The sequence below is a fragment of the Nuphar pumila genome, chromosome 14, assembly GCF_984573655.1.
Source record: "Nuphar pumila chromosome 14, dmNupPumi1.hap1.1, whole genome shotgun sequence".
Taxonomy (NCBI): domain Eukaryota; kingdom Viridiplantae; phylum Streptophyta; class Magnoliopsida; order Nymphaeales; family Nymphaeaceae; genus Nuphar; species Nuphar pumila.
The window spans coordinates 23,968,635-23,990,137 of record NC_143262.1 but is presented as its reverse complement, the minus strand read 5'-3'; the positions used below and the strand labels follow the sequence as shown (position 1 = coordinate 23,990,137).

Here is a 21,503-nt window from a genome sequence, read left to right as displayed (position 1 = left end):
CAGTTGACTCCAATAACCATCATCTCCTGCAATGCCACTCAACCCAACCAACTACTGAACTACACTGTTCAGTTTCAGCCTTCATGAAACTGATCAGATTGTTTCCACAAACTCAGCACATAGAGGTCGCACACGAAGAAAGTAACAGATAAAGCAGAAGCATCAATCTTCCCACCACAAGGCACGGCAAGCACTACACACACACACACACACACACACAAAGAGGAGCTATCTAAAAATCATTACCCCGCTTCTACTTGGAACAGATATATAGGAATGAAAAGCCTTGGCCTATTGGCCGCCACCTCTCCCCCTTTTGCTTTACATATTCACGTCAACCACTTTGTACAAACGTGAAAAGTTCATCATACACATTGTATACAAAATTCCGCAATCCAACCTGAGAGTCGCTTGAAGACTAGCACCTCATTGGCAAAGCACGACAGCAGGAATACATCTTCACTGCAAAAAAGAAAACCTGTCGACGAATCAGCGAAATCGTGGTGGATGCTGCCATCTGAATCATGTGAAGGAATCCATATACAGCCTCGAGCGCCTCTTGTTGAACTCAAGCAAGCTTCCATACGTCCGATCAGCCACAGCAACAAAGAGGCTTTCTGTGTCTGGACTGAATGATATACCTGCAATCTCCCCAAAAAGATCAATCTCCTGGCTCTTGGCATAGTCCGATGCAACATCATACACATGAACAAAATCCGCCGCTTCTGCTGTAGCCATGAATCGGCCATCTGATGTGAATCTAATAGCCCTGATGGCACCCATCCTGCCCTTAAGTACCGCAAAAGAAGCCGAGAGGTTGCGGATATCCCACAGTCGGCACGTAGTGTCCTGATTTCCGGTGGCGAGCGTGTAACCATCAGGGTGCCACGCCGAAGCAAAGGAGTAGTCCAAATGCCCTTTGAGGGAACCAATCACCTGAAAATCACCATAAACTCAGAAACCACACCAAAAATACTGGGATAACCAACTCGGGAGCTAGCTTTCAGAAGCCTGCCTACCTTCCCCGTTTGGCTATCTGCTATCAAACAATCAGTGCTATCTCCAAGAACAGCAACAAGCTTCCCGTCCTGACTAACAGATGTGTTCTGAATCAAATATACACAAACCAAGTGAATAACATGCCCATACAACCGGAAGAGTTCTGAAATTAAATCAAACGAAAAACTAGCAAGCACTCACATTCACAGACCACGGGAAGCTGAAACGATCTTGCACACTGAAATTCTCAGTGTCAAACGTCCTCACACACGAATCGTTATTGGCTGCAACTACCCTCATCGAGCCACTGTCAAGCGCAGAAGTTCATCATATCATGGACAAAGGCCCTTATCTTAAGAAAATGTTAACTGTCAAACAATGGTTCTTACTTTGGAGTGTGATATATGTCCACCCAATTTGTGATCGCATTGCTGTCATTGGTTATTTTTGTACAAAAGCTCACACCAGGTCGATTCAGAAACTGAGAAGAAAAAGATACAAATCAACCAACAAAAGAAATTTCAATGTCAATCAAAGTACCGTGGCAAAGTTCTAGTGCAATCCATGATTGGAAGCATAGTACCTTGCACACTAGCTCTCCCTGAAACCCACCAGCAACAATTAAATTGTTCTTAACAGTCATGGTGCTGATCTGAACCCTAGAGACACCTTGTGCTAAGCATCCAGGGGTTCTCTGCACAAGTAGACTAGATAGAATTAATAACCATAGAAATAAGGGTGTGACAACCAAAAGGCAGATTGCAGTTTTTACCTGTGTGGGCACCAAAAGCCCGGCTACATTCAGCACTTCAGTAGCCTTACGACGCAAGGATGACCAATGCATAATGGAAGAGTTTCGCATCAGATAGACATCATGCTTTGATGTTGCCCACAGAAGATTCCTCAGCTGAAAAAACCAATCAATATGTCAACTATGGTAAACATGGGGTTTCATGCATAAACCATGTTGCACATCATCATCACCGAGCGAGCACCAGTTCCCGCTTGGAGGAATCCTAGTTAATATAAGAAATACTACACTCAAAAACACACACCAGAGCTTTTCTAGAGATCTATGATGGAAATGCATGAAATGTGCAAGAAATAAGTACAGTGCAGGCATCTAACCTGCATTGAGAGTTTCGAGTGGAAACAGGAAAAATAGTACAAGCAAGCTACCATTTCCATTTCCTTACCGGTCACACAAATAAGAGTTATTAGCTAACTTGGATGTTACAAATTAAGCAAGTTCATGTACGCATCTAAATTTTGTAATCCTGGACCTTGAACAGACAACAAACAATGCATCTGTCCAGAAATGTATCAAATTTCTAAATCTTCTCATACACAAAAACACAAGTCAGTTTGTGTACCTATGCAAACATTTGGGTAGAATATTGAAAAGTAAATTGGTCAGTTCTGCACACTGAAAAGTGTTTTTATCATATTCATGAGAAATCACAACATCCCGAAGATAACATTGTCCACCAAAGTATCACGAGCAGAATTGATGACAAAAGGAGTGGTGAATGTGTAGCACAACACACACACACACACACACAGAGAGAGAGAGAGAGAGAGAGAGTTAGTTAGTTAGTTAGTTAGTTAGTTGCCTTTGATTGGGGCGAAGGGTTGGCAGGGGATAAGGTGTTGATTGGGGTGGGAAGTGTTGAGAAGGCCAGATGGAATGTCTCGAGAATCTAAGAGGATTAAAAAGCACCTTAACAGCCGACATAGTAACATCCTGGTGAATCCATAGCTGAATTACAAACCCATCAAACTTTCAAAATATTAATAATATCCTAAGAATATTATGGCAAGTAGAATTAGAAATAAAGAGATACGAAATGAAAAATAAGCATTACTGGAGCCAGCAAGATGGTCCACACTACTAACACATGCAGAAATAATCACATCGCACACTACATACCTCAAATTTCCATTTTTTTATTTGATAGAAAAATCCTATCCAATGCATGTCAAATTAGTATCTTTCCGGAGTCTGACATCAAATAATGGGTTGTTCATGTGATGGAGACATAAACCCTCCAATCCACCGCAAACAGATGTAAGACCATGACTTACATGACCAGGACTCGGTTCATATCAATTAAAAGACCAACACATCCCATTGGCCTTTCTAAAAGAAAACAAATTATTTACAGGCCACAAGCAATACAGACAAGTTGCATCAATGCCCTCAATGTTGACACACCCAAGACTGACCATTATCCTAAAAACAAGATCATGATCTAAACATGTACAGTTTGGCTACACGTGCATAATACAGAATCAAGGAAGCATACAGATCGATGGCACAAGACACCTCTGAAGAGGGGTATACATATATTCGACTGCACATGCATAGAAAGAAAGCATAAAAACAAATAGAAAAAAGAAGACTGTCTCATACTGTTCAACAATTGTACTAGCCACATTTGGCAGTTATAAAACAAGAATATGGGAAGCGATCGGTACATGCACCATATGTGAAGTTCTTACCAATTTGACAAGAGCTTGATAAATACAATGCATCATCAAAACAAATGCAACTAAATTTCAACCAAAATTATCATTTTTGACACCCTTAAGAAACTGGTACAACAGACCAGATATGACTGGAATGGGTTCCAAGGCATATGTGATGTAAGACAAATGCCTGAGCACATGTAAATAAAAATATAATGTCCAAGCCTTAGCACAAGGCACACACTCATAACTCATTCAGATAGTGCACACTTGGAACTGCCAAAGCATTTGCAAAACAGAAGCGCAGAGAAGAAACCAATAATCTTAAGACCACAAAAAAGAATAACAAGGCACAAAGTCCTTGAGAAAAACACCATCTTCAACACTATTGCTACACTATGGTTGGATAGTCCTTTTCGTGACAAAAAATGCACTAGGCTGCCATTAATGGCAGTAACTTTGTCAAACAATAGTACACATCTATGAATCATTTGATGTGTTCATGGGACATGATGACATAGGAAAACTATTATACAGAATATTCACCTCTCAAGTAGAAGTAAATATACACCTATACAACAAGTAAATACATATAACACGTAGATGGACAATGTCCAAAGTTGGGTAATAGCACATACTAGCTCGTCTCACTGATTAGCATCATACACGCAAGCAATGTTGTGAAATGCGTTGAGGCGTAGCGAAGTGCTCCACCAAATATGAAGTGAGGCGTAAAGCGTAAGCCTCAAAAATATATATAAAAATACAAATAAATAAATAAAAAGTTTTATTCATGAAGCAACAACCAATAAAAAATAGGAAATATCAAATAAATACCAAAAAATATGAGAATAACATGTAAAAGTAACATGAATGCAACAACTTGATCTATCTAAGTATCTAACAAATAAAATACAAGAACCCAATGAAAAATTAAGTAACAAAATCACTAACAATTAAATTCCTCAACATCATGTCATCATCATATAATGCATATTAGCATTAACAACCAAAAGTTAATGTATATCTAGCTAATTTTTTAAGCACTAGAACACATAATAATGCATATCTAATTATCTATACTTAGTCTCACCAACAAAAACGCTTAAAACTTACTTTTCATTTCCATGATCTAATGACACAAACTAAAAGGCACAAATTCACATTAACAATCTTTATATACAAAATTACAAACCTACACATAAACAATAGATTACATGTACATACATTATATGTAGTTATGTACATGTACAGACCTACACATACATTGACAATTACATGCATATCCACCTATCAAAAAATTATTTTAAAATAATGACACTAACATTCACAGTTTGATATACACAATCTTTACAAAAACCAACACATACACACAGTCAATTACATGATCACATGCAGAGTAAATTAATTGCACAAAGGAAGAAAAAGAAAAAGAAAAACAAAGGAAGAAGAAGCAGAAAAAAGGAGGAAAGAAGGAAAAGAAGCAGCGGCAGAGGAAGGGAAGAAGAAGAAAAGGAGGAGGAGGAGGAGAAGTGAAGAAAAAGAAGAAGAAAAGGAGGAGGAGTGAAGAAGAAGAAAAGAGGAAGGAGGAGGGAAGAAGAAAAAAAGGAGGAAAGAAGAAGAAAAGGAAGAGGAGGGAAGAAGAAGAGTGAGAGTACATACTTGCCGCCGGTGATGAAGAGGGTGGGGGCTGAGGAGCAAAAGGGAGGAGATGAAAGGGGAGGGGGGGGGGGGGGGAGTTTGCCCTAACATCGGGCCTCCCTCCCCCCTTTTGTTTTGACATTTTTTTTTAATTACAAATGAGGCATGTGCCTCGCCTACAAATGCCTCCCCAACAGCCGTTGGTGCAAACTCAGCTGTACAACCTTTAAAAAGAAGAAAAAAAAAGTCTTTGTGGCATCATATTATGCTGAATTTCCAAATTATAATGCATCCAATCCATCCAATACTTTATTAAAAGGCTTACAAGAGCTAGCAAGCTGGGAAAAACAAGCAGAAAGCAATACCACATACATTACGAGTGTCTCAATGTTTACAAGGAAATCAGTTTACAATAACACAAAAAAATAACATCATTGAAAGAAGATTAACAGGATACAACAACAACAACTACGCCTTCATCCCAAAACAATTGGGGTCGGCGATATGAACCAAAAAAGAAAATCATTCTAGGTCTTCCACATGAATCCTTCTCCTCCAATCATTTCTATCCAATGCCATGTCCTCGGTGAGGTTCAAAGCATTCATATCCTTTCCTATTATCTCCATCCAAGTCTTCCTAGGCCTACCCAGACCTCTTTTAACTAATATATTCTCCCATTTCTCCATCCTTCTAACTGGAGCATCATTAGGCCTTCGCCAAATATGTCCAAACCATCGTAAACGATTCTCTCTCATCTTATTTTCAATGAGTGCAATGCCTACCTTCTTACGTATCTCCTCGTTCCGAATCTTATCTTTTATTGTATTTCCACACATCCATCTAAGCATACGCATCTCAGCTACACTCATTTTTTGAATATGATGTATCTTGGCAGCCCAACATTCCGTATCATATAGTAAAGCGGGCCTAATAGTCGTCCTATAAAACTTTCCCTTCAACCGTAATGGCATTCTACGATCGCACAACACTCCAATTGCACTTTTCCATTTCATCCACCCAACCTTTATCCTATGATTTACATCTCCATCAATTTCTCCATACTTTTGAATGATAGATTAACAGGATCCAAGATTAAAAATTTATTATAATGATGATGCATAAAAGACAGTTAAACAACCCATGACCTATGTCACATGGGTGTGGGTGCGGGTGCGGCACTTTCAAAAAACTTGGATATATATATATATATATATATATATAGTCTAAAAGTTGGACATAAATGACCCTGGGTGCATCAGGTTGACCACACCGGGTGCCGCACCCGCATCGCGTCGCGTTGACGCAGGTGCGGCAACCAGTTGGCAGAGTCCCTGTGACATGGCCCATGACCATTGTAATTATGTTTGGAAATGAAAAAATTATCAAGATAGCATAGCAGTTAAATTAACAATGTTACAGCAAAAAAAATTGGCGACTTCAACAGAAACACATTCACGACAATTGTTGGCAAACATTCCCAAAAGCATAAAGAGCAGCAGCATATTCTGCTTGAAAGCTCATCCAATGGTTCACAAAATAAATATATCACTTGTTAGACCCATTATGTCTCCTATACAACTAGATCAATTGGCCTCTTAAATATAAATCAACTCCCTATCATACCATAAAGAAGAGTGCCTTATTCCACCAGCTTCATAGAGAATAGTCCTCCCCGCCTGTAACGCTGTCTAAAAATGAAATAGAATGGTAGTCCTCTCCTGGATGTCATGCACAGGAGGGATAGAATCATCACATCCAAATGGTCAGATGATAAATAAAATAATATGATCACAGACACTGTGCACTTTCCAACTTCAATATAAAGCACTCAGACAGTATACAACAAATTATATAATCAGTAATCACCTGGTAGAAATGAGTCCTCAATAGTAAGTTAGAGGCAAAGAAAAAAAAAGAAACACCCACTTAAACCAACAGGAACCTCGATTTGCAACTAAAACATTAAGCTTCAAGCATGAATATGTTATACACCAACAAAATATATAAAGAAGATTGTTGTATGTTATGAATATAAATACGACTATCTCAAGAAAATACATGTGCCTATGGTCAGATAAGTTTCTAAAATGATCATTAAATCATTAGTTAGGTACATCACAAATATGAGAAGCACATACAACAGCAAACCAACAGTTTTGTAATCACATCCACAAAATATCACAACATTGGGAGAAAAAGCCACCAAAGAATTCATATCATAACAGTGTTTTTCACAGCTATGATGATAGAAGTTAGGAATGAGCCAGAAATCTCCGAAAACAGAAAAGAACAGATGCATGTCAGCGGCAGCCCTTTGGTTATCTGCAAAACTAAGTCACACAAAAAATCTAACAAAACTAATGAGGCAAGCCAAATTCAAGTATACAGATAGAGAAATCAATAAAAAAAAGATACCAAAGGATCCGTGCATGAACTGTTCTTCAAAAAAATATTAGCTCGTACACTCAGTACCATACTTGAGACTATCAACCAAGGGGACATTCAGATAAATTTATATTGACCTAGGGGCCGGTAAATGAAAACATGTGTAGTTCAGTCAACTAGCTATTTAGCAGTCATCTGCAAAACTAAGGCCACACATCCATACTGAAAAGAAAATCACATAGGAACAGAGAAAAGGCCCCAACTGAAAAAAAATACGCCCACACAGGGGCTGCTACTAAAAAAAATACTTATTGATACCAAATCTACATTCTATACAACGCCAAATTAGAAATTCATAATAACCTGGGAACTCCATGGCGACTAATCTCATAAACAACAAAGTAGCAGGGCAGTAGGAGGTTGAGTCCAGAATCCTCTTTTGCCACATCAAGAAGTACCAGATCGTAATGGTGCTATAATATCCACCCCAATAAATAATCAAATTGATGATACACAGAGAGCCTGCAAGACTAAAAGTAAACGTGTAGCTCCATTCACAACCAACTACAACTTTACATAAATCTAGCTGTAAAAAATAAGTGTGTATACCTTAGAGAAGCCATGCTACAAATTCAAAGATTCAGTAGAAAAGGTATGCAGTGCAAAAGTTTCAAAGTTAACTCCTCTTGTTATGTATGCGCGCAAGAAACAAGGCAGCTGTTCCAAAAAAAAAGAACAAGCTCTCGAGACAATATCAATGAGTAAGCCATAGAATTGGCTGTTGCCCCCACCTACATGACATATAGTGGAAGCAGGTTTGGATAAAAGAAAGTTTCCACAATACATTTTCCATACAAAGCATTCAATCTCAATCCCATTGCCAAGGAATATATATAATGAATACAACCATGGGTCGCTGTACAACTAAGAAAATACGGCTGATAAACAGAGTATGTATTCCACAATTAACAGTTATTCCCTTACATATCTTATGCTTGCACCAACAAATGTTTCAAACAATTTGGTAACTTGAAATGCTAAGGTGTAATGATCGGGCAAAGTACAGACTCCAGCATGGGTAAACGCGTGGATAACCAAATGCAGCAACATGCCATGAGATACTACTAATTAACTCAACCTGCAAAACTAATAAAATTCATGATATTCTGCCAACATTAGCAGAAAATGAATAGACCATCAAGCAATAAAATAAATAATTTCTTGAATTGTTTTATAGAAGGACAATTTTTTTCCCTTGATTATACTAAAAAATGTAAAGTGTTCAAATGAAACATGAAAAACATGACCGAATTAGTCCTAGTTACTCTTCCAGATGAAGTGAAAGAAAGAAAGAGATTTAGAACGATAATAAGTAACCAAAAAGAATACAATTTATTGTGCACAAAATCCACTTGGTACCGAAGTTCAACCCCATATTGCATCCACATGATTATATCTTTTAAAAAGAAAAAGGAATTGCCCATGCTGCAGGCACCTAAAATTAGAATATGAAATCCGTGCAAGTCAAAAGGACCTTGTGTAACCTTTCACTTACCATGGACAAAGATTGAAGAAATCTTGATTAAACCATTAACGTAAATAAGAAAACAACAGCTCGGAAGGGATTCTCAACTCTATAATAGTAATAACTGCACCCACATACAGAAACATATTTTTATAAAATGGAAGAAAGATTTTTACCTGGAAATGCACAATGGTTGATTTGACGAGTCTTGTATTGAACTGGAAATCATAAAAGGTGCTGCCCTTTTCAACTTTCTTGAACTCCTGCAGGGAGACTTCTCATCATTAGAAACAACAAGATACAGAGGTACCCATTTAAAAAAATGGTTGCTAAAGGCAAAGAAAAAGCAAGCGCTGTCCCGTAGTCTTTTTTCAGGTTAAACAAGATATAGTGGAATTTGAACCAGAGAACACTGTCAAGATCATTCAACGACAAATATTATCTTATCCCATTCATTTTGATGGTCTAATATTTAACCATCTTTTTCTATCCCTCCCATCTCCAGCATCTGAATCAGGTTAATCACCCAATTCACCTTAGTCAGTGGCCCCACCCCCTTTAATAATTCCTCTTCTCCCTAATCTATAGGTCTGAACCCAGAAGAACCAACCAACAATCCGAAATCACACCAGATCAAATTGCACTAAGCCTGCTTTCATTGCATTTAGCAGATTCCCATTTATCTTATGTATCTGACTCGCTTTATTTCAGAAAGAAATTTCTAACTCCTCTTTTCTATGGAGAGATCTGAACTTCAATAAGTACTATTATAATACTCCACCAATACTGCACCAAAGTTACCTCTTAGCATTCCTCCTGTTAAAACCACTAGTGAAGAATTGGACAACCCCACTGCCCATGGAAGAAACGGGTGAACCAGCTACCTATCATCGATCTAGCTACTGATCACCTCCATTTCTGCCACCACCAGGGAAAAATAGCTTACAAAAAGGATAAAATAAAGCCGCTTCCCGCAGCAGCCGAGAAAGTTGACGGTATTCTCGGATAACAAAACAAGACGATGGGTAGGAAGGGGAGAAAGAAAGAAAGAAGGAAACACGAAGTAGAGGTGCAGCCCTCTTGGCGAAGACGACATTCCTTTTCTATGTTCAACAAAGCATACACGTTTTATGTCTCTATCCTCCTTACTGATTAAGAACATACATAAATGGAAGTTAATTTCTCCCAAAAAGGGTGCAAAGGCATGCGACCAAACATTTAACAAGAAGAAGGAATAAACTAAAATCACGGAATATCGATCAATTTTACTTGAGGACAAGAGAAAAAACCTTTTCGAGCTTGGCACGAGATTGCGAGAGGCTCTCGTAGTTATTATAATGCTTCAATCTGGTCTCCCTGTACCTATCCCTCGTGTAATTCATCCTCTCCCATGGTATGCCCTGTATATCCTTCCCGTTCCTGGCTTCAATAGCAGAAGTATCCGTCATCTGCTTGTTCTGTTCCAAAAATCAAACAGATGAGGAAAAACCCACCACCACCATCAACAACAACAACCAAGAAAAAGGAAAAAAAACAGAGATCAGAAGAAAAACAGCAAGCATGTGCATACACATATACTGACCATGTCGACATCAAGATCGTCGTCCTCATCATCAACACCGGCGTAATCTAATCGGCTGCCATTTCGCCTCTCCGCGGCGCCCTCAAAAGGGTCGTCTTGGAAGTCATCGTCCATGCCGTAGTAATCGTCAACCATGTACTGTAATTCGTCGGTTGGGTTGTAAGCCATCTCACTCCTGCAACACCGCAAAACCACAAAGTCATCACTATGACTCTCACGGATCAACAGCCCAAAGCTAAAGAGAACTCAACCGCACAAAACAAAACAAGGCAAAGCAGCTCACGAACTAGCTTCCAACACCACGGAAAGGCAGAAGATAACCAGAAACCAAAAGAAACGAACAATATAAACTCCAAGAAACATTCAACCAACCACATGGGATGACTACGGAGGATACCCCTAGCTGAGGCAAGGAAGCAGGTTATCGCTGGTACGATGCAGGCAAACGGAGCTCTCTCCAGAGGGGTCAATTTATAGACCACGGTGGGTTGCAGTGGGTCCCACGTCCAAACAACCCTCCCTCCCTTACTTACCACCAGGTGGACCACAACCACCCATCCATCTTTATTATTATTATTATTATTATTATTATTACCCGGGAAAAATTATCACCGCCAGTAACTTTAAGGGCCTGCTGCCTAACAGTGTATCCACAGGAGCCAAAGACGTCGAGAAGATGACGACGATGTGAAGGTGGGCGAGAGTGGTGATGTTGTACATTCGGTCGAGGACGATGACCTTCAAGGATTTGCAGCGGTAGATGAGGCGTTGCTGATGGTGGTGGGTGGTGGTGGGGAGTGTAACTCACTATTTTTTCTTGCAGGAAACATTCCTTCACTATAAAAAGATGTACCTTTTAGAAAAAAAGACTCTTAAAGAAAAGTTTTTTTTAGTTTGTATGGGTCGAAAAAACCATACGAATTTTTCACTTTACTCGTTTAAGTATATTGTAAGATCAAACTCAGCCATTCTCATCACAAAACTAAGCTAAGCTTGAACACTTTCATGATTTGAAAGGCAACGTAATTAAGTGTGTAGGAGTGAGGTTGAAATTCACCGGACTGAGATTGCGGATCAGGTACAAACACACTGCACACTTTGAGTGTTCTTCTGCACCTGATTGCCTTTCATTTTTTGATGCATGAAAATTAGTAGGCCCAACAGCAGATGAAGGTCCGCCAAGTGCAACGCCACACTAAAAAAGTGTGCAATGTGATTGCACCTGATCTGTGATAGCGAGGCAGCACTCTTGCCAGCTGTCAGTTGTAAGAGAGCCCTTATCCACCGATGCAGAACTCCTGTATAGTAAATTGTTTGGTGACTGTAGAGTGGCCAGCTCTGCCTTTTGGTGGTGAGGTGTGAGTTTTCTTCACACGTGGTTGGCTTCCCTGATCCACCGTCTCAAACGTCTTGTGAATTCTGTGGCTATCCTCTCTCTCTCTCTCTCTCTTCATTATTCTAAGCTATCTGTTGAGAATAATATGAAAAGAAAAGTAGTGGTCATGATCCGATTCATTTTAATTTCAGGCTAACGCTCTCATTGAATTGACGTTTTGAAGGACACGTTGGGTAAAAAAAAATTGGAAAATTTCATATCCCTGAATTTAAAAATGGGGTCTCAAGTTTCTGAAATTTTTAATATGCATTTTCTATTTTATATCAAGTATTAACTCAGACTAAATCTTAAATCAGATAAAAATAATAACCTTTATAATCAATTATTTAGAATATTTGTTTTTTTTCTTTCGTATGAAGTTGAATGAGCATTTTTTCAATTTCAAAGAACGATATAGCAAAATTTAAAAAGAATCACGTTTTCTCAATACTATGGATTAGAAGAATTTTAGGTTCAGGCCCGTTAAGAACCGGGCTGAAACCCAGCCCGGTCTATTAGCGGGCCAGCCCGCGGGCTATCGGGCTGACCTGCTGAGTTATAAAAAATAAAAATATTTTTTATAGAAATTAGAAACCACATATTATCTTGGGTACATGAGAACATGTTAATTACTTTTGATTACTTAATTAATGGCATTAATTTTAAGAGAAAGATAATTAATTGCACTGAATCACGTTAATTACACACGCAGTTGACTAGAATTGTTTTGTGTAGGAATCGTTTTATTTGGGCCTGCCCAGGCCAGGCCAAACCCGACCCGCTTTACATTGGCCCGTTGAGCCAATGGACTGGGTCATGGACCTCTCTTGAAAAATGAACCCGTTAAGAACCGACCTAAAATCTGATACAATAATAAATGGACTGAGCCGTCCAGTCAACAGCCCAGTCCATTAGCGGGCCGGGCCGGGCCGGGCCGGGCCAGCCCTGCCCGATGCCCACCCCTACGAGGGATGCTGCCCTGAGGTTCTTGTTTGACAGAACCTATAACAGATTTGAGAAATTCTAAAAAAGTGAGGATTATTTTTATAATTAAGAACAAATAATTGACTTCTAAATAAAATTTCTCAAAGATGAAAACCATGTGCTGTCTGAGGACTAAGGGGTCCTGCCTTGTTCACCTTTCTAAACTCTAAACCCTTTATGTAAGTTTCGGGACAAGTGCAAAAAGCCCCTTCTAGACTGACCATGACCACCTGACTTTATCCTGATTATAATTTAACCTGCAGTTTCCAACGGCTGAGATGTCTTCTCCTCACTCTCTATGATCAAAGTATTGTCTACCAAAAAAACAAATGTGTATCATAATAATCTCAATCATATTAAATGCCAAATAATTGGTTGTATTATTGAGTGTGGTAGTTTTTTTTTTGTTTTTGATAGGCAAGCGTTGGTTGAGTGTAGTAGTTTTGGTAGGATGAATGATTGGCAGAGAGAGATATAGAGAGAGGGTTTTATTTAGGGATGGCGGTGGACTAGGGCAGGGCAGGGGGACAAGGTCTCTACCTCTGCCCCGTTCCAAAATTTCACCCTCCATCCCTGTCTCCATCCTTGCACGAGTTTTGATTTTAACCTCCATCCTCATTTCATGTCCTCCATTCTTGGTCCAAACGGGAAGGAGCCCGTTTCTCTCCGGTCTACTGCCATCCCTGAAGGCAATCCATCCCCGCACAGGTTTTGATTTAAACCTTCATGCCCACTTTCATCCCCGTTTTATGTCTTCCATCCCTGATCCAAACGGAGCTGAGGTAGGGTGGAGCCCCATTTTCCCTCGGTCCACTGCCATCCATAGTTTTATTTTCTATAGTTTCAACATAAGAGATGAGGAGATTGAAACCACTTATGGATGGAAAAGTCAGGCTTGCCACACGGATGGAGACGAAATGAATGGGACCCAAGTTCATGAGCTCAAAAAAAATTCCTACAATCATCTCACATATTTCTTTCAGACAAGACAAAAATGATAGAAAAGTGGAGTAAAGGAATAAGGTAATTAAACGCTTATGCTAAAAAAAAATCTTGACAAGGTTGGTTTTATAGGAAAGTGGGCAGATAACTTTCTTATTGAAGGCATGCCCGTCGAGAAACAATCATCCATGCATGGGGCCCACATTTCAGTTCCCCATTGGGGCCCTCTGAAAAGGTTTTTCCTCCAAAAAAAAACCTTGGAAAGTGAGTGAAATGTGAGCCCCATGTGACCACATGGAGCCTTTCATTTTCTTGCAAGAACACTTGTTTCTCCCACTGCAGGAAAACGATTTGTTTTCATGTGAAAAGGGGTTGTTTTTCCGTAAGTAAGAACTATGCATGGCTAAAGGAAAATGGGTGTGGAATGGGCCCATGGAATTCTATCACGTGACTGGCCTGTGTCACATATAGGGATGGCAGTGGACCGGGTGACTCCGCCCCGTTTGGATAGGGATGAAGGGTATGAAACGGGGATGGAGGCAGGGACGAAGGTTAAAATCCATCTTCGGGGATGGAGGCAGGGATGAACTTACACTTTTTCCCGCCCCGCCCCGTCCCCGCCTAGTCCCTCCCTGCCCCATCCTCGGTCCTTCTAAAGGATGGCAATAGACTACGGGAAAACGGGCCCCGCCCCGCCCTACCTCATCCCCGTTTGAACCAGGGATGGAGGACATGAAACAGGGATGAAGGCAGGGGTGGAGGTTAAAATCCTTCCCCGTGCGGGGATGAAGTTTTTAATCTTTAGATGGGGGGGAGGGTGGAGACCCTGTCCCTCGCCCCCACCCCGGTTCATTGCCATCCCTAATCACATAGGTAGGGATGGCAGTGGGGCGGGGCGGGGGACAAGGTTTCCACCCCCGCCCCGCCTCAAAATTTTATCCTCCACCCCCGCCCCGCCTCCGCGGCGGGGATGGATTTTATCCTCCACCCCCGCCTTCATCCCCGTTTCATGTCCTCCACCCCCGCCCCGTCCCCGTCCCCGTCCCCGCCCCGTCCCCGTCCCCGCCCCGCCCCCGCCCCGTCCCCGTCCCGACCCCGCCCCCGTCCCCGACCCCGCGGGATGAGCGTGCTCGTCACCGGCGCCGCTGGCTTTGTCGGCACCCACGTCTCGCTCGCCCTCCGGAAGCGCGGTGACGGTGTCGTCGGCCTCGACAACTTCAACGACTACTACGACCCCTCGCTCAAGAAGGCCCGCCGTCGAATCCTCGGCGACCACGGCGTCTTCGTCATCGCCGACGACATCAACGACGCCCGGCTCCTGGCCAAGCTCTTCGACCTCGTCGCCTTCACCCACGTGATGCACCTCGCCGCCCAGGCCGGAGTCCGGTACGCTATCGAGAACCCGGCGTCCTACGTGCACAGTAACGTCGCCCGGCTCCAGGGTTAGGAAATTAGGGAAGGGAGTTAGGGTTAGTAAACAGTTCATCTGAGTTGGGGGCGGGGATGGGGCGGGGCGGGGCCGGGACGGGGATGGGCCGGGGGCGGGGCGGGGATGGGCCGGGGCGGGGCCGGGGCGGGGATGGGGCGGGGCGGGGGAACGTGCCAGTCCATCCCCGCCTCCACCCCCGGACGGGGATGGATTTTAACCTTCATCCCCGCCTCCATCCCCGTTTCATACCCTTCATCCCCGGTCCAAACGGGGCGAGGCGGGGCGGGGCCCCGCTTTCCCCCGGTCCACTGCCATCCCTACACATAGGCAGGCACTTGAGCAATCCGTGGATCCCATGATTTGTCAACATCTTCACCGTACATTGCTTCAATGGGTTGTAGGGTCCACCAAAAAGTTAATGATGATATCATCATTGGCAGCTACAATAGTGACCATTGATCACTATAACTGACGGTGATGATTCAAAGGGATTTTAGCTATTTGGCAGGAAGTAAAGTGGATGTACCCATGTTTTAACAACTATCGTTTTTAGGAAAACACCATAGTACGTATATTCAAGACAATCATGTATAGTCGTTATGAGGATCATGCAAAATATTTCAACATGGTTTTGAGTGATTTGATGGGTTAAACTAACCCCAACTTGCTTACTATCTTGTCAGAAAAATCACCTATAAGCGGCCCCACCTGGATGAACAATGGTCACTTAATGTCACTTGCATCTGCTTGCCACTGGCAGAGTCCGGATCTGGTGCAATATGATTGTACAAATATTTGTGCATTAAGCATTGGATCACCCTCCATCTTAGAGACAAGTCCCGTCAATTGTGGAGCCCAAGGTTTGATGGACGGCAATGAGGTGCTTAATGCACAAATATTTGTACAATCATACGGAACTAGATCCGAACTCGCCAATGGCAAGCAAATGCAATGCAGGTGGGGCAGCTTTATAGGAGATTTTTCTGACAAGATAGTAAGCAAGTTAGGATTAGTTTAACCTATCATAACAAAAACATAATTGTGTACTCTGATGTTTTCTTAAAAAACTATAGTTGTTAAAACATGAGTACAGTAGCTGAAATGCAATTTTACTTTTTGAGCCACACCTCTCATGCTTTTCTCTATCACCTTACACGCTAAGACAATCAGCCCCATAAAAAAAAGGAAAACAACTTTGATATAAAAATAATAAGAAGAAAGTTTACAACAAGCCATGCCAAGTCATGTCAATACTAAAAGACCTTCTAGGGTATATATAAACATGAGTTGGTCAACAAGACTTCAAAAGTTCATTAACCACAATATTTATTAGGCCTTATAATGGTTCATCAAGCTCAACATTGTTATTATCGCAAAATTTTTTTCTCTCCCCCTGCAAGAGTGAGAGAAATGATACTGCGAGTTAAACTCGACCAAAGTTTTGAAAATTGGTTTTGAAAATCACTCGCATCCGTTTTGAAAATTTGCAAGAAAATTCCGTGGAATGAGATCCGCCTGTCGGTACGAGGTTCAACCGTTCCTGACGCCTTTACCAGGAGAAATTGAACCAAGGATCAAATGTGCGCTTTGACTAAGTTAAATTAACTAAATCATGCTCTATTTTCCTAAAATGCATAGAGAATCAGGCTTGTGCTATGAAAATTTGAAAATAATGCAAATTTGAGAAATATGATGTTTGCTTTGGAAACTTGAAGAAGTCCTTGAAAAATGATTGGAAAAATACTTGAAAATCGAATTTCTGGAAAAATCATTGAAAATCAGAAATTTGCATTGGAAGATGAATTCTCAGGAAAACTTGAACTTTGGGAAAATCGATTTTGAGATTTGGATTGCTTTTCTGAGGAAATGGATTTGAGAATTCTGACGAAATCAGGAAGTTCATTGAAAAATGATTTTTAAAATAGAAAATAGATTCTCAGGAAAACTTGGACTTTGAGAAAATCGATTTTGAGATTTGGATTGCTTTTCTAAGAAAATAGATTTGAGAATTCTGAGAAACCAACTTCTGAAACAATTCAAGGAACTTTGGAAAAATCAATTTTTGGGATTTGAAAATGAAATTGAGAATGTGGAAACCTTGATTTGAACTTGGAAAATACTTGAAAATCTCATTTAAAAATTCAGAGTACTGAGAAAATCAAATCTTGAGAAAATCTTGAGAAAATTGATTTCTCTGAAATGGAATTGGGAAAAGGACTTGGAAAATTATGCAAATTAGATAAATGAATATAAATTTGAAAGATATTTCATTGAAAAATTAGGAAATCCTTTTAAAATTTTGAGGAATGCGGTGCATTTTTGAAATTAGCCTAAGCGTAGTCTCAATGTGGCTAATACGAAGACCATAAATCTATGGTTTTCTTCGTATCCTGACCATGGTCATAAATACGAATCCCACCAAGTTTATAAACTCCATAAGAGCTTGTGCACGTGCCATTCGTGTCAACCATAGTGAATTTTGGAAAAATGTGTATGAATGATGCATCAAATATTAAAATTTGCAGAAATTAAATTATATGCAATGCAGTTCTATTCTAAGCAGAAATGTAAATCTTATTCCAATTTATTACATCTTTACATTGAATAAAAATAAAAGAATAAAAGCTAAGTCTTCTTCTTGAATGTTCCTACAAAACTAGAAAATATGTTAGCACAGAAATGTAGGTTTTTCTGAATTTATCCAAAAATATTGGAAATTATCGGATATTATTCAGATATAAACCCAAATTCATACCCCCCCTGATATAAACATGAGAAATAAGGAACAAATTTCGAAAATAAACTTGGAAATTTGAAATTGAGGTCAAAATAACCAAAATGCCCTTGATAACCTTGAAATCAAGGTTTTCTGAAAGAATTTTTGTAAAATTGGGAAATTTCAAAATCAAATAAAATAAATCAAATATAATATGATAAAATATGATGATATATACGAAAATTTATGGAATTAGAAATTGGAATTTTAAAATTTAGGTCAAATAACTAAAATGCCCCTGATAACAAGACTATGGCCTTGAAACCAGGGTTTTCTGAAATAAATTATGCAAAAATGAGAAATTGAAATGCAAATGAGATTGAAATTAACTCTAATATGACATGCCATGCTTATTTATATGATAAAAACCCTAAAATGGCAAAAATATCATAAAATGTCGAATTTAACTTTATTTTCACCTGATTTTCGCTTTTGAATTTAAAAATAAACTAACATGCAAAGCAAATAAACTTGGAATTGAGCCAAATTTGGCATAGACACCTATAATAACCCTAGGAACAGAATAGAATCCGAAAATATATAGTTTTGGTACTTTTAGATATGAAAATTCAAATAAAGACCCTAAATTTTATGATTTTTGCCTAAAATGTTAACTCTAAATTAGATTTTGGATACTAAACTTATATAAAACTTTACCAAATTTTATGGGGTGACAGAGTACAGTTAGGCAAAGATTTTTTCCTCTTACATATTCTGGATTTGACCTATGGTCAGAGCTGGACAGATCCGGCAAGTCGGATTGGAATCCGACGACTCTAGGATTTAGGACAGACAAATAGGTTTTGGAAGAAATTAAGGGAAAAATAGAAAACAGATGGGAAAATATCTGAAATTATGTGAAAATGTCCTTGAAAAATAGAGGCAAATTTCATCTTTTTACAGAATTGAGATTCGAGTTACGGTTTGGAAATGAGCATACTGTTATCAAAGACCTTGATCTATGGAATTTTCGAGCATGAGAATATGATAGATAAGAAAGATAAATCCGAGAAAAATACTTTGATAATTCCAAAAAATTTTAAATTTTGGTAAATGACAGAGGAATAAGTTAGAAACAACTTTCATGTTAAAAGTTTTTGCATTCGAGCTACGGGTTGAGTGGACACAACACATTAGGGTCGGTCTATACCCTGACAAGGAAAAATCGAGGTTTTCCCAAAGGTTTGGGAAAATCGATTTTTAACAAAAGACAAATCTACTTGGAAAAATCTGAAAATTTACAAGAAAATAATTAATTGTCACAGAGATTCATGGTATTTTTTTGAAGGAAAATCAGATCATTCATCTAGGAGATCTTGAAGGTTATTTTCTGCTAAAACTGAATTTGGAATTTCTAGAAGTGTGAAATCCCGGTTTGGGGTTCGATTTTCTAAATAGAATTACAGAACCCAATTTGATTCGGGTTTTTTGAAGGAGATCAAGATCACATACATCTGTATAACAAGAATTTTTTGAAGTTTATTGAAGGACATTCTTACATAAAATGATGATTGGATAGGGTACATGGATTGAACTTGTGAAGTAACGATAAGAACTTAATAAGCTAACCTAAATATGCAAAGTAAGCCAAAAACAAAGCTATAAGTCTAGCTATGATGCTTAAAACATAAAATAAATTTTAGTATGGCAACAAAAAAAAAACTCAGGGAAGCATGGTTTCTATTTGATTTAGCTCTCTAAAATAGAGATTCAACCCATCAATCGGTTGAACCTCATCTTTCTTGGAGCTTAAGCATAGAAAATGATAATTTCATTATTTCCAATGAGTTGAAACCTCTAAAGAACACCCTTACACGTCAATAGGTTCAGTCTTTGGACTGATTTCAGGCCCCCTTCATGAATATAAGGCTTTGGAATGCAAGATCAATAAGCATCAATGGTGAAAATCATATAAACTCAACAAGATTTAATGAAAAACGTAAAATAAAAGAAAGCAATCTCACCTTGGGACCTTGCTGAAATCAGTTGAGAGGAGTTGTAGGTAGCTGTTTGGAAGGGGCTACAACTGTAAGAGAAGTTGGAGATCCTCCTTGGTGGTTGGCGTGAAGGAGGTGGCTGGGCATCGGCTGAAGGTGGCTGCAACTTGTAGGTGGCTGAAGCTATATTGAAGCTGGCTGCAGGTTGTGTTGAAGGTGACTGCAAGCTGGTAGATGCTGCCAAGGAAGGGCCTTGGAGGGGCTGGTAGAAGTGCAACAATGAAGGCTGCAACCAAAAGAGAGAGAGAGAGAGAGAGAGAGAGAGAGAGAGAGAGAGAGAGAGAGAGAGAGGCGTGAAAAGGAGAGGAACCGTATCCTTTTCTTCTTCTTTTTTTGGTTTTTAACTTAGGGCCAAATAAGATATTTTCCTAAGTTTTTAATGGAAATAGGTTTTGATGAAAAGGAAGAAGGGAGGTTTTACGTGAATGGGCAATAAAGAGAGGGGAAAAGGAAGAAAGGAGGGAAAGAAAGAAGGAAAGAAGGGGAAGAAAAGAAAGGAAAGAGAAGGAAGAAGGGAAAAGGAAAGAAAAGAGGAAGAAAGGAGAGGGAAAGAAGAAGAAGGAGAAGAAAGAAGAAGAAGAAAAGGAAAAAAAAAGAAAAAAAAAGGAAAGAAAGGAAGAAGAAAGGGAAAGAAAAAGGGAAAAAGAAAAAGGAAAGAAGGGGTTGGAGGTTTGGTTGACCACCTTGGTGGGTCCCACCTCTAAAAAAATGAATGATAAAAATAGAGATAAAATAAAAAGAAAATTATAAAATAAGGTAAAAGAAAATATTTATATTGTTTTTTCCTTTTTCTTTTAAAAATAAAATGCAAGTAGATAAGCCATCTCAGAGTGGGCTCTCTTTCCAAATTTAAAATTCATTTTTAAAATCATAGGGGTAGAATGGTCTTTTTAGAAAGATTTCTGACGAAATGAGCTATTTTAGGCAGTTTTTTAAATGAACTCAGAATTTGAAGTTCAATACCCCGTTGCGAAACAAATCGAGTATAGAATTTGAAATTTTAAGTTTAAAAGAAATCCAGATTATTTTTCTCGGGAAAATATTTCCAAATTTAGAATCCTGGGGGTAAAAATGTCAATTTTGGAAACCCAGGGTTTGAAATTGATTTTTAAAAACTTTTAAAACTCAATCTGGATTGAAATTTATAAAACTGGAGTTCTGGACTTCGAAAATGAAATATTATGAAATATTGAGAAATGATATGAAATGATGAAAAATGCAGACCCTGAATGAAGAATTTTGGATGTTAGACCCCGATTGGCAGTTGTATCAATTTAAAAAGTGTTGAAATTGATAAAAATTGCAAAATGGTTCAAGAAATGGTTTTCAGGCCCTACCGAGCTAGAGTGACACTGAAAATCAGGGTTTGAGCTGAATTGAACTGAAATGAGCTGGATT

The 21,503-nt window shown here is 39.4% G+C and overlaps 1 protein-coding gene across 3 annotated transcripts; it reads right to left on the bottom strand.

Annotated features, from left to right (window-relative positions):
• Positions 1-229: 229 nt before the first annotated feature.
• On the bottom strand, positions 230-11,045 carry LOC149816635 (putative WD repeat-containing protein C2A9.03). Of its 3 annotated transcripts, none has more exons than XM_089987795.1 (10): positions 11,000-11,045; positions 10,603-10,777; positions 10,310-10,477; positions 9,197-9,283; positions 1,772-1,906; positions 1,583-1,693; positions 1,389-1,480; positions 1,201-1,306; positions 1,020-1,106; positions 230-936 (listed from the first exon to the last, which is right to left on the bottom strand). In XM_089987795.1, exons 2-10 carry the CDS (start codon positions 10,768-10,770, stop codon positions 523-525), a joined length of 1,368 nt encoding a protein of 455 aa, XP_089843921.1. In that variant the 5' UTR covers positions 10,771-10,777; positions 11,000-11,045; the 3' UTR covers positions 230-522. The 3 variants fall into 3 exon arrangements, with proteins under 3 accessions (XP_089843921.1, XP_089843920.1, XP_089843923.1); XM_089987794.1 differs by having other exon boundaries at positions 10,975-11,039; XM_089987797.1 differs by lacking the exon at positions 11,000-11,045 and adding an exon at positions 10,886-10,933.
• Positions 11,046-21,503: the final 10,458 nt, after the last annotated feature.